The 13,558-nt window shown below is 56.8% G+C and overlaps 1 protein-coding gene across 6 annotated transcripts in view; it reads right to left on the bottom strand.

Moving 5' to 3' along the window:
* Positions 1-13,558, bottom strand: part of PARVB (parvin beta) — a 114,196-nt gene that overhangs the window by 19,404 nt on the left and 81,234 nt on the right. For all 6 annotated transcript variants that reach the window (XM_042247855.2, XM_042247856.2, XM_004007041.6 and 3 more), the window contains 4 exons: positions 13,196-13,336; positions 11,366-11,481; positions 8,306-8,364; positions 4,897-4,916 (listed from right to left, as the gene is read on the bottom strand). In XM_042247855.2, coding sequence (XP_042103789.1) covers positions 4,897-4,916; positions 8,306-8,364; positions 11,366-11,481; positions 13,196-13,336 — 336 coding nt within the window. The remainder of the gene's footprint in view (positions 1-4,896; positions 4,917-8,305; positions 8,365-11,365; positions 11,482-13,195; positions 13,337-13,558) is intronic.

The following is a 13,558-nucleotide window of genomic DNA, read 5'->3' as shown; positions in this document are numbered from 1 at the left end:
CCTGCAGGTTTTCCTCCCCATAGCTTTTCTACTGCTGCAGCTGTAAATTATTTTTATAATCATCTAAGTCCGATTATACTCAACAAGACAGTCTGCTAAGAGGGAGGGGAAAAAAAAGCTAAATCTTCACAAAGCAAAACACAAACTTTAAATGCAGCTTAAGAAAACCCCCAGGAGCAGAACAGCCTTGACGTCAGCCGGGTATATTTAGCCGAGCCACCGCTGGGCCAGCAGAGGCAGGGCAGCAGGGGGCCCATCGCCGGGCCTGGAAGCCGGGGCCCCCACGCCCGCTCGCCTGCACCTGGCGGGGGGGGCGGATGGCGTCATGGCCAAGGCCTGGGGAATGACAGCTAATCTGGCTGAGAGCCTGGGGCCTGTGACTTAGGCAAAGCGTCTCGCTCCATGAGGTGGGGGTGAAAACAGACCCCGGCTCACCACCAGTGTTAAGGATTAAGCGAGGTGATGAATCAAGGGCTTCCCAAGTGGCGCTGGTGGTAAAGAACCTGAATGCCGATGCAGGAGACGTAAGAGACGTGGGCTTGAGCCCTGGGTCGCGAAGAGCCCCTGGAGGAGGGCATGGCAACCCACTCCAGTGTTCTTGCTTGGAGAATCCCATGGACAGAGGACCCTGGCTGGGGGGCTACAATCCATAGAGTCGCAAAGAGACGGACACGACTGAAGCGACTTAGCACCCAGCACGCACAGAGAAACAGACTTCCCTGGTGGCTCAGACGGTAAAGCATCTGCCTACAATGAGGGAGACCCGGGTTCAATCCCTGGGTTGGGAAAATCTCCTGGAGAAGGAAATGGCAACCCACTCCAGGATTCTTGCCTGGAAGATCCCACGGATGGAGGAGCTTGGTAGGCTACGGTCCTTGGGGTCGCAAAGAGTCGGACGCAACTGAGCGACTTCACTTTCACTTTCACGCACAGGGTATAAGGGGAGAAGCGAGCGTGCCGCTGATGTCCTCTCGTCCTGCCCCCACCCTGACCTCCCCATAGGCTCTGGGGACAGTCACAGGGATGCATGAACAGGGGGCAGCCCCGCCCCCGGGAAGGGCACAGGCAGTCCAGGGATGGGTACCAACAAAGCCGGAAAGACGCAGGAAGCGGCTGCAGCAGTCAGGGCCTCAGTGTCCACCCAAGTTCAACTGTCAAAGATGCTCAGCTCACTCCAGAAGAAGCGGGCCCTGTCTGAGTCTACATTCTTGAAATCGGAAGGTCTATCCAAAAGTCTGGAATTTCTGGCTTCTTTTGAAGAAAATACAGGAGCCAAGGCAAGAGTGAACCTCCATTCACCCTCCCCCACTCCCAGCATTGACCAGCCCCCGTGGAAGTGGAGGCAGACTCCCCTGTTCGCCCCCAGGCACCAGCACTCCCCGCGGCACACAGCACAGAGGTGGGGGGGTGGGGGGTGGGGGCAGCCCTTCATCATTCAGTATTCTCACCACTTGCGTCTTTCGTGTGACCCGTCTGGTCCCTGGGGGCCCGGAGCCTGGGGATGTGGACACAGGCCCGGGGTTGGAGGAGCCCTCATGTTTGAGTCCAGGCTCACTGGGGCAAGAAGAGGAGGGTGTTCTGGGCAGAGGGAACAGAGAGCCAGGAGTGGGTTCCAGATGGCCTGGGTGGGTGGAGGTCGGGGCCAAGAGGGCTGGGTCCCTCAAGGGTTAAAGGAGTGGTTGGAGGGCAGAGACCAGGAATGACGCTGCAGCGTCGGGAGCAATGGGGAGATGTGAAGGGGCGAGCCCAGGGGCTACAAGGAGTCCTGAAAGAAAAGGAAGAAAGCTTCTCCATCCTTCTCTCCAACTTCCTGAAGCCTGGGAGGGGGAGGGGCGCCTGCGGAGGAGAGGCAGCCAGCAAGCCCGTTACCATGGAGACAGGGCTGCAGCTCCCCAGCTCCCCCGGGGAGAGAAGGGCCTCCCATCCACCCCAGCCGGGACAACAGAGCCCGAAGGAGGCAGGTGGGGGGTCCCAGGGGAGGTGCAGAGTGCCCTCCCACCCCCCACCTTGCTCAGGGTGCTAAGGTAAGAAACTGAGGCCAAGAACTGGGCTCCCTGTGAAGCCTGCACCACCCCCGCGCCCTGCCCCAGGGCAGACACAAGCCAAGGAGGGTCTGCCTGGTGTTCCGGTGCTCCTGGAACGTGTGTGGTCCAGGGCTGGGGATGCACGCAGGGGACACACGCCCCGGCCCACAGGAGGCTCACAGCTCAAGGCACGTGGGCATGCTCAGTCGCGTCCCATTCTGTGACCCCCACGGACCAGAGCCTGCCAGGCTCCTCTGTCTGTGGGATTCTCCAGGCCAGAATCCTGGAGGGGGTTGCCATTTCCTCCTCCAGGGGAGCCTCCCGACCCAGGGATCGAACTCGCGTCTCTGACATCGGCAGGTGGATCCTTTATCACTGGGCCAACCATGAAGTCCACGACTCAAGGAGCCATGTGCCAAGGGAAAGAGGGCAGGGCCAAGCGGGCGTCCCTGACTGTCCAGGCGCCCCCATGCCTGTCAGGCACGGAGCAAAAGCGTTCCCAGCGAGCCAAGAGGTGAGTAAAGAGATAATGGAGAGGAGGGGTCAGAGGACAGGCAGCGATTCGGGCAGGGGCATCAAGGAGGGCCTCCCTGGAGGAGGTGAGCCATGGGGGAATCTAGAGGGGGAGCGTTTCAGGCCGAGGGTACTGCGCGTACAAAAGCTGGAAGGAGAGTGCCGGGGTGGGGGCTGCTGAGAGTACAAAGGGGGGGTCCAGAAGGCCAGAGCAGAGAAGAGGGGTGTCCAGAGGGTGGTCGAAGGGGGCCTTGGAAGCGCCTGCAAGGGCTGCAAGGCTTTAGCTTTCGGCAAGCTGGGGGTGAGCGGACGGAGGGGTTAAGGAGTGCAGAGGAGCCAACTCGAGAGGCCAGTGGGGGGAGGTGATGGGGTCTTGGGGCCACAGGGCTCCCACGGGACACGGGCTGGCGGAAGCTGCTGCTTGTTGGGGTAACCAGGAGACCCGGGGACCTGCGTCAGCAGGAGCCAGAGCTGGGGCAGGCGAGTTGCCTGTCACCCACCAATGGCCTGTTTTGCATTTCAGGAGCATGGGTGGCCCCGGACCTAACAAGGGCGACGACTCCAGGCTCCTCGGCCTCTCAGGTGCCACGGTGCACCCCCCACCACGCTCAGCCATCCCTGGGGACTCTCAGCCACCATCCAGTCCACCCGACCCCCGAGCGCCCCTTCTCAGGGCTGCCGGGGCCTTCCTGACTGAGCATCTAGCCCCTTCTAGCATGGGAGGCGGCACGCAGGCCCCAGCGGAGCTGATCCCCCTGAAGTTCCCCAACTGGTCCAGGCCCGCGAGTCCTGTGCCCCGCACAGAAGTGAAAAAACACAGGAAGCCAAGGCAACACTTGAGGCTGCTCGGAGGGCCCCACTGGAGCCACCTCTGCCCTCGACAAGCCCACTGGCCCTGAGCCCCTCCTGCCGAAGGGACACGGAGGGGACAGCAGGGCGCCCTGCGCCCAGCCCCCCGCACACCCAGGGCAGGGCCAGGTGCCCCACACCGGCCTTGCAGCTGCACTCACCACCCTATTCTGCAGCCTCAGCAACAGAACACAGGAGGATTCCTTTTCACTCCCTTTTTTAAAAATGTTTTTTAATAATATAGACATTAAAAAAGAACTCCACTGCGACTTAAAAAAAAAAAAACTGAAGACTGAATTTCCCCAGCACAGCTCAAGGACTACTTAAGGACACTTAAGGACATATAATTGCTGCATTTTCTCTGGTTCAAGACCTCTGGGAACTGAAGAGCCGGTTGTCCTCTTTGTACCCAAGTGGCAGGGGTACCTCTGGTCCCCATAATCACCGTGAGGCCACAGAGGCCAAGCCCGGGGGTGCCCCTGAGGCGCACCCCTCACCCCGAGGCCCCCACCCGCAGCTAGGGACAAGCTCCCATGGCCGGCTCACAAGGCACTCAGGAAACTTCTATTTGGTCTCTATTTTCCTCCTAACATCTATACTCCCCTCTCTGCTTGCTGGAGAACACGGCATTTGCGGAGTGCTGAGGGCTTCTTGATTTGAAATATCACCAAAGCGAGGAGCCTGGCTCCAGCTGCCTCTGGCTGTGACTAAGACCTGGGGGCTTCCCCTCTTGGAGGGCTGAAACACTGCCATGAGCTGCCCTTGCACCTGCCACCCCTCGCTGAGATGAAGATTGGATGGCGGGGCTTTCATGGGGCAGGGGACAGCTCTAAGGGAACAGCCACTGAAAACCAACAGAGAAAGAGTCGGGCCCTGGGGCAAGCAGAATGCACGTCTGTTATCTCACAAAATCCACCAACAGCCTCGAGGACCCATTTCACAGATGGGGAACAGTAAGGTGAAGGAGGAGGCCAAAGGTCACCCAGCTGCGACCACAGTCAATGCTGCCTGACTCTAAGGTCTGTTAAGCCGGAGATTTTAAGGTGGAAAGCTATGTGTGAAAGCACATCCCAGGACTTCCCTGGTGGTCCAGTGGCTAAGACTCTGCCCTCCCAATGCAGGGGGCTCCAATTCCACCCCTGGTCAGAGACCTAGGTCCTGCATGACGCAACTGAGATCCAGCACAGCCCAATAAATTAAATAAATGATCCGTTTGGCAAAAAGTACATCCCTTACGGAACCTCTGAACCTCCAGCTAGCTAATGATGCTCTGTATTCACAGGGACATCCGCCCTCCCCCTTCTCCTGGTTCACTCCGGCCCACCACACTTTTCTATCCCCCCCGCCCAGCCTCCCGACAGCTGAAGAAGGAAACCACACTCCGAAACCCGCCCTGGGCCCTGCGGCCTCTGAGTGACCGTGTGAGCCCTGGGGGCCTCCTGGGGCAGCCCCACTGTGCCCAGTGACCTCAGGTGCCCCATGCCCTCCCCCTTCCCCCCCAGTAACTTACCAAAGCGCCCCATCATCATCCTGCAAACAAGAGCAGAGAGAAGCATCAGACGGTCCTCAGAGCTGAGTGAGCCACGGGGCGGAGGGTGGTGGGGATGCCCCCCGGCCTCCAGCTGGCCAGAGTCGGGGTCACAAAAATGTGAGTCCCACTGGATAAGTTCTCTCCCGCTCTAATTACAAACAGGAGGTGCTTATATGGATTCTAAATGTTTGCACAAGACCGGCAGCAAATAGACATCTCTAAACCATCCTTTTAACGCCATTCGTGGTCTGGGAGCGGGCATTTAATTGAGGGAGTAGTTAACACGGATAACATTTCAGCAGAAAACGGGTCTTTTGGCACCTTGAGCTTAAACTTTAAAATAAAATGATTCTAATCCATCACATGCTCGGTCATGTCCGACTCTTGTGACCCCATAGACTGTAGCCACCAGGCTCCTCTGTCCATGGGATTCTCCAGGCAAGAACACTGGAGTGGGTTACCATTTCCTCCTCCAGGGGATCTTCCCAACCCAGGGATCAAACCCGGGTCTCCTGAATTACAGGCGGATTCTTTACCACTTGAGCCATTGAGGAAGCCGCGAGTTTAACCTTTAAAATACAAGGGTGCAGACTACCCAGAGGTCACATTCTGGAGAGTGAGGACTACACACTTCCGGGGAAGCGGGAGACTAAAGGGTCCTGGAGAAACACAGGCTGGGCCCTGACTCGAGGCGAGAGCTGAAGCCACGAAGGATGGGCGGCTGGTTCCTCCCGGAGGATCTGAGAGCACAAAGGCACAGGTGTTTCTGTGCACCAGCTTCCTGAGAGGTAAAGAGACCTCGGCCTCACCCCCAAGCCCCTCTAGACTCAAGTCCTTTCCTCCACCTTATTTAACAAGTAGTCTCTAGAGCACCTATGGTGTACAGGCCATGCTGCTGCTGAGTCGCTTCAGTCGTGCCTGACTCTGTGTGACCCCATAGACGGCAGCCCGCCAGGGTCCCCCGTCCCTGGGATTCTCCAGGCAAGAACACTGGAGTGGGTTGCCATTTCCTACTCCAATGCATGAAAGTGAAAAGTGAAAGTGAAGTCGCTCAGTCCTGTCCCACTCTTAGCAACCCCATGGACCGCAGCCCACCAGGATCCTCCATCCATGGGATTTTCCAGGCAAGAGTACTGGAGTGGGGTGCCATTGCTTTCTCCGTGCATAGGCCATAGAGATGAGGAAATAAACACCCCATGGCCCTGCCGCAGGACACCTGATGGTGAGAGAGACTCCTAAGCCCACATTTCTACACAGCTCGCATGCACCAGAAATGAAACATACAGGAGATGCTACAGGAAGTAAAAGGAAGCCAGCTACTCCTGCTTGGCAAACAGGGAAGGCTTCCTGGAGGAGGCGACCCATAGGACAGAGAAAACCTGCAGTCTTGGAGACCAGGCAGGAGGCTGGGCGGCCTCTGCTGGAAACCTCTCTCTACCTTGACTTTGCGGCACCCCTACACGTGCCCCCTGCCCCACTGCCTGAAATTCCCACAAGGCCCCTGGGCTGGATTTCACATTTCTATGGACACGGTCTTTCTTGCCAGCTAGACCGCCATCCCGGGAGGAGTGGAACCGCATCCTCTCAGCCTCTGGGCACCCAATACCAGGCCCTATGGGTGCTGGTGACTGGGTGTGAATCGTTGGGGCCACTCTCCCAGGGGCTGGCCCTGGAGACAAAGCTCCCACTGCCCCCTGCTGCCCTCTCAGGGATCCCTCATCCACTGTGAGACCAGGCAACACAGATGCAGCGTCTTCCCATCACTGCAGGCAAGTAAAAGTTAAGGATGTTGAAAGAGGAAACGGGGGAGAGGTGTTTAGACGGATCGGGAGGACCCGTAGTCCTCACTGATTCATCCATCTATCTTAGCTCCAACAGAGGGAGGGAGCCCCCCACCATGAATAGGCCTGGCTGCTCCCGCCCCCTTCAATGGGCCATCTGCCTCCTGCTCTCCCATCCAGGGAGACCTGGGACGCGCTGTGACCCCCAGAGGACAGGGACACAGCACGCAGGGGCCAGAGGCCTGCAGCTGCCCTGTCCCTCTCCAGGGACCCTGAGGACACCGGGAGGAAGCCTGCTCCACGAGAGTGAGAGACACGGGGAGCCCCCACTGGCCAGTGCCGACCACCAGACTGTCCGCAAATAAAGTGACTGTCGATTTAAGCCCCTAGGTTTGGGGTGGTTATTTATACAACGATGGATAACCAAGACGCTAGCCCCCTCCAGACTTCCCCCGCAAGCTGCCCTTCTGCTCCCAAAGAGGCCGAGCTGCCTGCTTGAGACCCCTCCCCAGGCCGGGCTCAGCACCCCATCCCCGTCCCCCCTCCCCTCCCGTGGGCCATGAACAGCTGCGCACACACATCAGGAAACAGCCGTCTCTCCCGTCCACCTGACGGCTCCCACACCGGGAGTGGCTTCCTGTGTCAGCCTGATTTCTGAAAGACCATCCGTGAATCCATGACACAGTAATTAATCACTCCCTGAACTGAGCAGGTGGGTGGGCTGAGACGATCAATTTTTAATGTCCTGTTTCATCTGAAATGGCTTTAGGAGGGAGGCACAGAGGCAGTGCATTTTAAAGGTTCTTTGTAGGGAGTCCTAAGGCCTCTTACAAACCACACGCAAAATAGAGCCATTTGATTTGCTACTTTCAAAAGATTTGAAGCTTTTCAGACTTCTTAAAAATTGCCCCCTGGCCTTCTCGAAAAGGTCAGAGACAGCTCAGGACCTTCTCAAAGGAAGTCCTAGTTTAGATGCGTGCCTCTCTCCCTCTGATGGTTGAATCAATTAGGACCACGGGTCCCTGGACCAGTCTAAACTCCTCTGCCCTGTTCCCCCTCTCAACATTCTTAAAGTTCACCTTCCAAAATAAGGAATAACAGTCCACATCTTTGGAGAATAACTTATTTCAAAACATTAAAAATGTGGACGTCGTTAGCATGCCTACTACAAGGAAGTTCACTGTTACAAATTTCCCCTCATTCTTACAAAAGATTTCAAATGTGATCAATTATATGTCTCTTTATTATTCCCTGTCTCATTCCAGAAAAGATTTCCAGCAGCGTAAAGAAGTTTTAATTCATATGCTACAGGTATTGGCTCATTTTTCTATTTAGGGAGAAAATAAAAGATATGGGATTTCTCATTTAAACACCAAACCAAACTGCTGTCTTGCCCTTCAGCAAGACAAACAAACAAACAAAAAAGAAAACAAAGAACAAAAATCAAAACCAAAAACACTTTGGATGAAGTGCACGGAAGACGGAAAACTAGGGTGGGCGCTTGGAGAAAATTCCATCCCAGGCTCAAGGGTCACACGGAGGAAAATGGCCCCCACATGTCTGAGGGTCCCTGGCTGGAGCAGGGCCTGGGGGCAGGGTCCACTTACTCAGTGGTCGTCGTCAGCTCCTCGGTGACGTGGCTGGAGTGCAGCAGGCCTTCCCGTTTCTGCAAACCCCAAAATGAGCAAGCAAATCAGCACCTGGGCAGGCAGAGCGGGAGGGCATCCCTGTCGGGGCAGCCACTCCTGGGGGTGGACTGCAGGTGACCACAGGGGTGGTCCTTTGGTGGCTGGAACCTGCCTCCATTACCCCCACGCCAAACCCTCTGCTTTCCACACTGCTCTTAATGCAGCTGTGGGGGTCTCAGGAGAGCTAGCCCAGCTCCCAAAGGACACCCTGCAGCTGGGGAGGCAAGCAGCATAAAGGAGCATGCATGACATAAGGCAGGCACCAGCTTAAAGAACACACGGGCACCGGGCTGAACAGGGTCTCCCAGGAGCCGTGTCCATCCAGAGCCTCAGAGCGTCACCTCATCTGGAAAGAGGGTCTCCGCAGATGTAATGAGTTAAGACTAAACTGTAACGGACTAGGGCGAGTCCTGGCCAAAGACTGGAGTCCTTGTGAGAAGAGAGAGACACAGGAACGTGGAGACAGGGAGGAGGCCACGTAAGGCTGAGGCAGAGACCGGAGGCACGTTTCCGCAAGCTGAGGAAAGCCAAGGGTGCCAGCAGGTGCTGGAGAAGGGAAGGAAGGACCCTGGCCTAGGGCCTTCGGAGGGACCAAGTCAGCACCCCAACCTGGACTTCAGGCCTCCGTTATGTGAGGACAGACATCTGCTTTTTTCAGCCCCCACTTTGTGGGATTTTCTTCCAGCAGCCCCAAGACACTAGCATGGTGTGTGACACACACGTGCCCTGGACCTGGCAGGAGAGGCGACGATGGTGGTGGCGGGGAAGCCTGTGCATCCCAAGGCGGAGCTCGGCAGTCTAACCCAACCCCACTGTGAGCCCCTACTTGAACCCCTCCACGGACGGGGAGCTCGCTTCCTGCTGGACACCTCTCCAGGCTCCCCAGGCTCTCCTAAGCTCAGCCTCAGGGAACTCTCACCACTGGATCTAGTGAATGGAGATAACCAGCGTCGGGCGGCCGTCAGCTTTCCCATGGCTTCACCCTGGCATATTCTCAGGAGCCCCCACAGTGGGCTCGGGGTGGGGATGTGTGGCCCAGAGACATGTTATCCACTTGCTCACACATCAAAGGTGCATCAGGCTCCCACTCGGCTATGGACCCAGAGCTGGGTATGAGTCAGACGGACTGAATATTTTGAAGTCTATAGTAGAGACTCTTGAGAATCCCTTGGACTACAAGGAGATCAAACCAGTCAATCCTAAAGGAAATCAGTCCTGACTATTCATTGGAAGAACAGATGCTGAAGCTCCAATACTTTGGCCACCTGACGCGAAGAGCTGACTCCTTGGAAAAGACCCTGGTGTTGGGAAAGACTGAAGGAAGGAGGAGAAGGGGACGACAGAGGATGAGATGGTTGGATGGCATCACCGACTCAATGGATGAAAGTTCACGCAACCTCCAGGATATAGTGAAGGGAAGCCTGGCGTGCTGCAGTCCATGGGGCTGCAAAGAGTTGGACAGGACTCAGCAACTGAGCAACAGCAACACAGTAGAATCTCAATCTTATGGGGAAAGCGCTGGAGCTCAGGAAAACCAAGTGACCTTCCAAGGCCATGTTCCCAGGTGCAAACGCAGGCTTCCCTCACTCCTTCCCTCCACGAACTGCCACGCTTCCCGCATCTCCCCATCTCGACTGGGTAACCGGACGTGCAGGGAACAGGCCAGGGCAGCTCTGAGGCCTGAGGCGGGCCAGTCCCCGGGGCCCCCCCTCCCGCCTCATTTCTCTCTGGCCATGGCCCAGAGGATCCTCCCGTGACCTTGGTCAGGGAAGAAAGTGCCAGCAAGCGCCTGCCTGGGCCAGTGAAGCATTCTGCAAACCCCAAGATTTTCCTGGACCAAAGTGTGGGCCTGAAAGGAAATACCCTGGGTATTGATGCAGAGAGCTCGCGGAGCCCGGAGTCTGACGTACATGGGTTTGGGAACCACGTTCTCATGTGTCCCTGGGAAGCCTTTCCCGGCCGACCACCCCGGGTGAGCATCCAAGATGAGGGGAACAGGCACGGGCCCCTGTCCATCACCACCTCTGACCACAAACATTCCCCTTCGGGAAGCAGACACAGCAGGGCAGCAGGAAGCCTCGCCTGGGGCCCCAAGGGGCATTCCTGTCCATCACTTCTGGGCCGGGCTGCGGGGGTGATGGAGGGGTCAGACGGCTTCGAAAAACACAGGATCAGCCAGAGTCTTGCAGACCGCAGAGACCATGGGACTGATAAGTTTAAAAACCAGAAGGGAGTGTGGCGCTGGACATCTCCACAAGAGACATCAGGTTCCAAGCGTAACCTCAGTGCTCTGGCAGAAGCAGCTGACCCTTGACGGCCCCAGCCTGTTCTCCAGCGTCCCCCACATCAGGGCAACAGCCCAGGACACAGTAGGTGCTTAATGTATGTTTGCTGGAAGAGACTGCACACACAAAGCCCAGGCAGGGTCTATGCCCTTAAATTCAGAGGAAATCGACACGGAAGGGCCAACTCCAATCAGGCGCACCCTGATGCCCCGTTACATTTTTCCAAATGAAGCAAGCGAAATGACCCTCAAAAAGAGATGATGGGGGATGATGGATGTAATTGGCAGTGAATGCAGAGAGGCTTTGATTGGGGTACCAGAGTATCTATTTCATTCCTCTGGTCTCAGCCCTCTCCACTGAGTAATAAGCTCATTCAAGAGGCCTGAATTCCAGCTACTTGGCTTTGCAGAGAAATGAATGCTCTTTTCAAAAATGTGGAAATTAAACCTCCACGCACTCAAGCCTTTGAATCTGCCTCTCTTCAAATCAATGCCATTGTTCCTGCTCCATCATTTACCTTGAAGCCAGAGCAAGGCATGCATTTTGTCAAGAGGAAAAAACAAAATAGAAGGTAGCCTCTTAGGGGAAAAAGAACAAAAAGCAGGTGAACCAGAAGAGGAACGAGGAGGAGTGAGTCTCGGAGCCTCTGGGGAGGAGTCACGGGCAAGCGGACTGCCAGGCTGGCAATACTCACCCGCACGACCACCACTTGCACGGAGACGTGTTCCGGGAGGTGAATTGGGGCCCGAAAGTGCATGGCCAGGGCCACGAGGAGGTGCAGGATAGCCACTAGATTCTTCCCGTGGATTGCTGGCCGGGGAGGCAAGGAGGGGACTGTTTTAGATCATAAGACAGGAACCCCAAGCCCACGTCCCATAGGCAGTGAAACCAACCCCACAGGGCCTGCTGCAAAGCACGGGGACTATACTCAGTATTTTGCGATAGCCTGTAAGGAGAAAAGGGGGCTTCCCAGATGGCTCAGTATGCTTGCAATGCAGGAGACTCAAGAGTCGAGAGTCCGATTCCTGGGTCGGGAAGATCCCCTGGAGGAGGGTATGGCAACCCACTCCACTATTCTTGCCTGGAGAATCCCATGGACAGAGGAGCCTGGGGAGGGGGGCTAGAGTTCATGGGGAGGCAAAGAGTCGCACACGACTGAAGTAACTGAGCCCGCCATAAGGAGAAAGAATCTGAAGAAACGTGTATGTATAACTGAATCGCTCTGCCAAACACCTTAGACTAACACAGCGCTGGGAATCAACTACACTTCGATTTTTAAACAGAAAAAGGGGAGAGAAGGCAATGAAGATGCTGAATGCAAACGAGAGCTCAGGAAAACCACAGGCGGAACCACAGGCCACGGAAACATGGAGAGAGCTGAGGAGCAGCCTGTGTGAATCTGGCTCATTCAGTTCTGGCTTCTCATTTTTCTCTTTCCTGTTGGCCTCAGGTGACTTATGCAACCGCGTTCAAAGGCATGCTGTTTGTAGAAGGAGTGAACCAGGTGGTGGGGAAGGAGAGAGCATGGGCAAGAATGCACAACGGGCATAGGAGGCAGGAGAGGTTCAGGAGGAACAGGTCACCTGGCCGCTAACCCACCCCAGCCATGCGCATTCTTATCTGGGCGCTTAGCGGTCCTTCCTCTGTGCCACCAACCGTCTCCAACAGGGAACGCCAAGCAGGGCAAACGGAGCTTGGGGGTGTCAGATGTTGACTCCCGCCCTGCCTGGGGCCCTGGTTGCCAACCCAGCCCCACCAGCTCTTCCGCAGGATGTGGGCCAAGGAGTGGTTATCACGCACCCTGTGCCAGGCTTTACTGATTTCCTCCCCCAGCCTCACAACCCAGGAGGTGGGTCTGTCCTGGATCTCCATGCCAAGAAGCCCGTAGAACCAGACTGCAGTCTTGGTCTCACCCAAGCGCAGGGGCCCCATGTGGCAGGGAGAATGTCTAAGCTGCGCCCTGGCAGCTGCGCCCTGGCAGCCCCGCCCTGGGGGTGAGGCTGGGCGGTGGGCAGCTGGGTCAAGCCCTTTCCAGCCTCTTACGGTCAATGCTCCACTCCTCTGGGTTTACGTTCCGGCCAGAAATACTACGAAGCACGTATTCTCAAAGCCAGCATGCTCGGTGACATACTCTAGGGACCAGACTGAACCCCCTCCCGAGGTCCTGCCTCGGCGAGTCACCAGTAACACAGCTCACTGGGTGTTGGTGCCACCGGTATGTGGGGTGGAAGAACCCCTCAAGCTTCTTCTGTCTTATAACCCAAACCCCCGCCCTGGCTCTGGAAGTCTCCCTTGACCAACCAGAAACAACCCCTCTCCACTCTAAAGCCTGGGGACATCAGAGCATCACAGGTGTGACTTCGCCCCTTGCCGATGGGCCCCCCGGGACCATCGCCTTCCTCCACTCCCGGCTGCCTCTCTCAAACCCAGATGGTGACCCGGTGGACCCGCAGATGAATGACTAGGCGGGAAGCTTGACGGCCAGGCCCCCCAGCTCCCTGTCCCCGACCTGCCGGCCGCTTACAGTCCACGGTCCACTGGAGCGGCCGGCTGTGGGGCCGCAGCAGCTCCTGCACTGCCTCCAGCACTGTCTGCAGCTTCTGCTTCTGTCCAATTTCTGACTGGGTCACCTCGGCCACGTTCAGCTTGCAGTCTGCCAGCTTTTCTGCAACAAGGACAAGAAGAGTGTCAGGAAAAGCTGGAGGGACTCAGGGCTGCCTGGTCAACCGGCTGTGATGAGGTCTCCCCACCCCCGGCATGGCCGAGTGGATAGGATCACCCCTAGCCGTGAGGCCCACCAGGATGCTGAGCCATGGAACTCTGAACTTGCAAGTCACTGCCGTTTCTTAGAAAATCATGCCAGCAGGAAAAGGAGGGGCAGGGAGGT

This window comes from Ovis aries, chromosome 3, assembly GCF_016772045.2.
Source record: "Ovis aries strain OAR_USU_Benz2616 breed Rambouillet chromosome 3, ARS-UI_Ramb_v3.0, whole genome shotgun sequence".
NCBI classification, from domain to species: domain Eukaryota; kingdom Metazoa; phylum Chordata; class Mammalia; order Artiodactyla; family Bovidae; genus Ovis; species Ovis aries.
The sequence above is the reverse complement of the archived record's forward strand: the minus strand, read 5'-3'. Positions and strand labels throughout refer to the sequence as shown.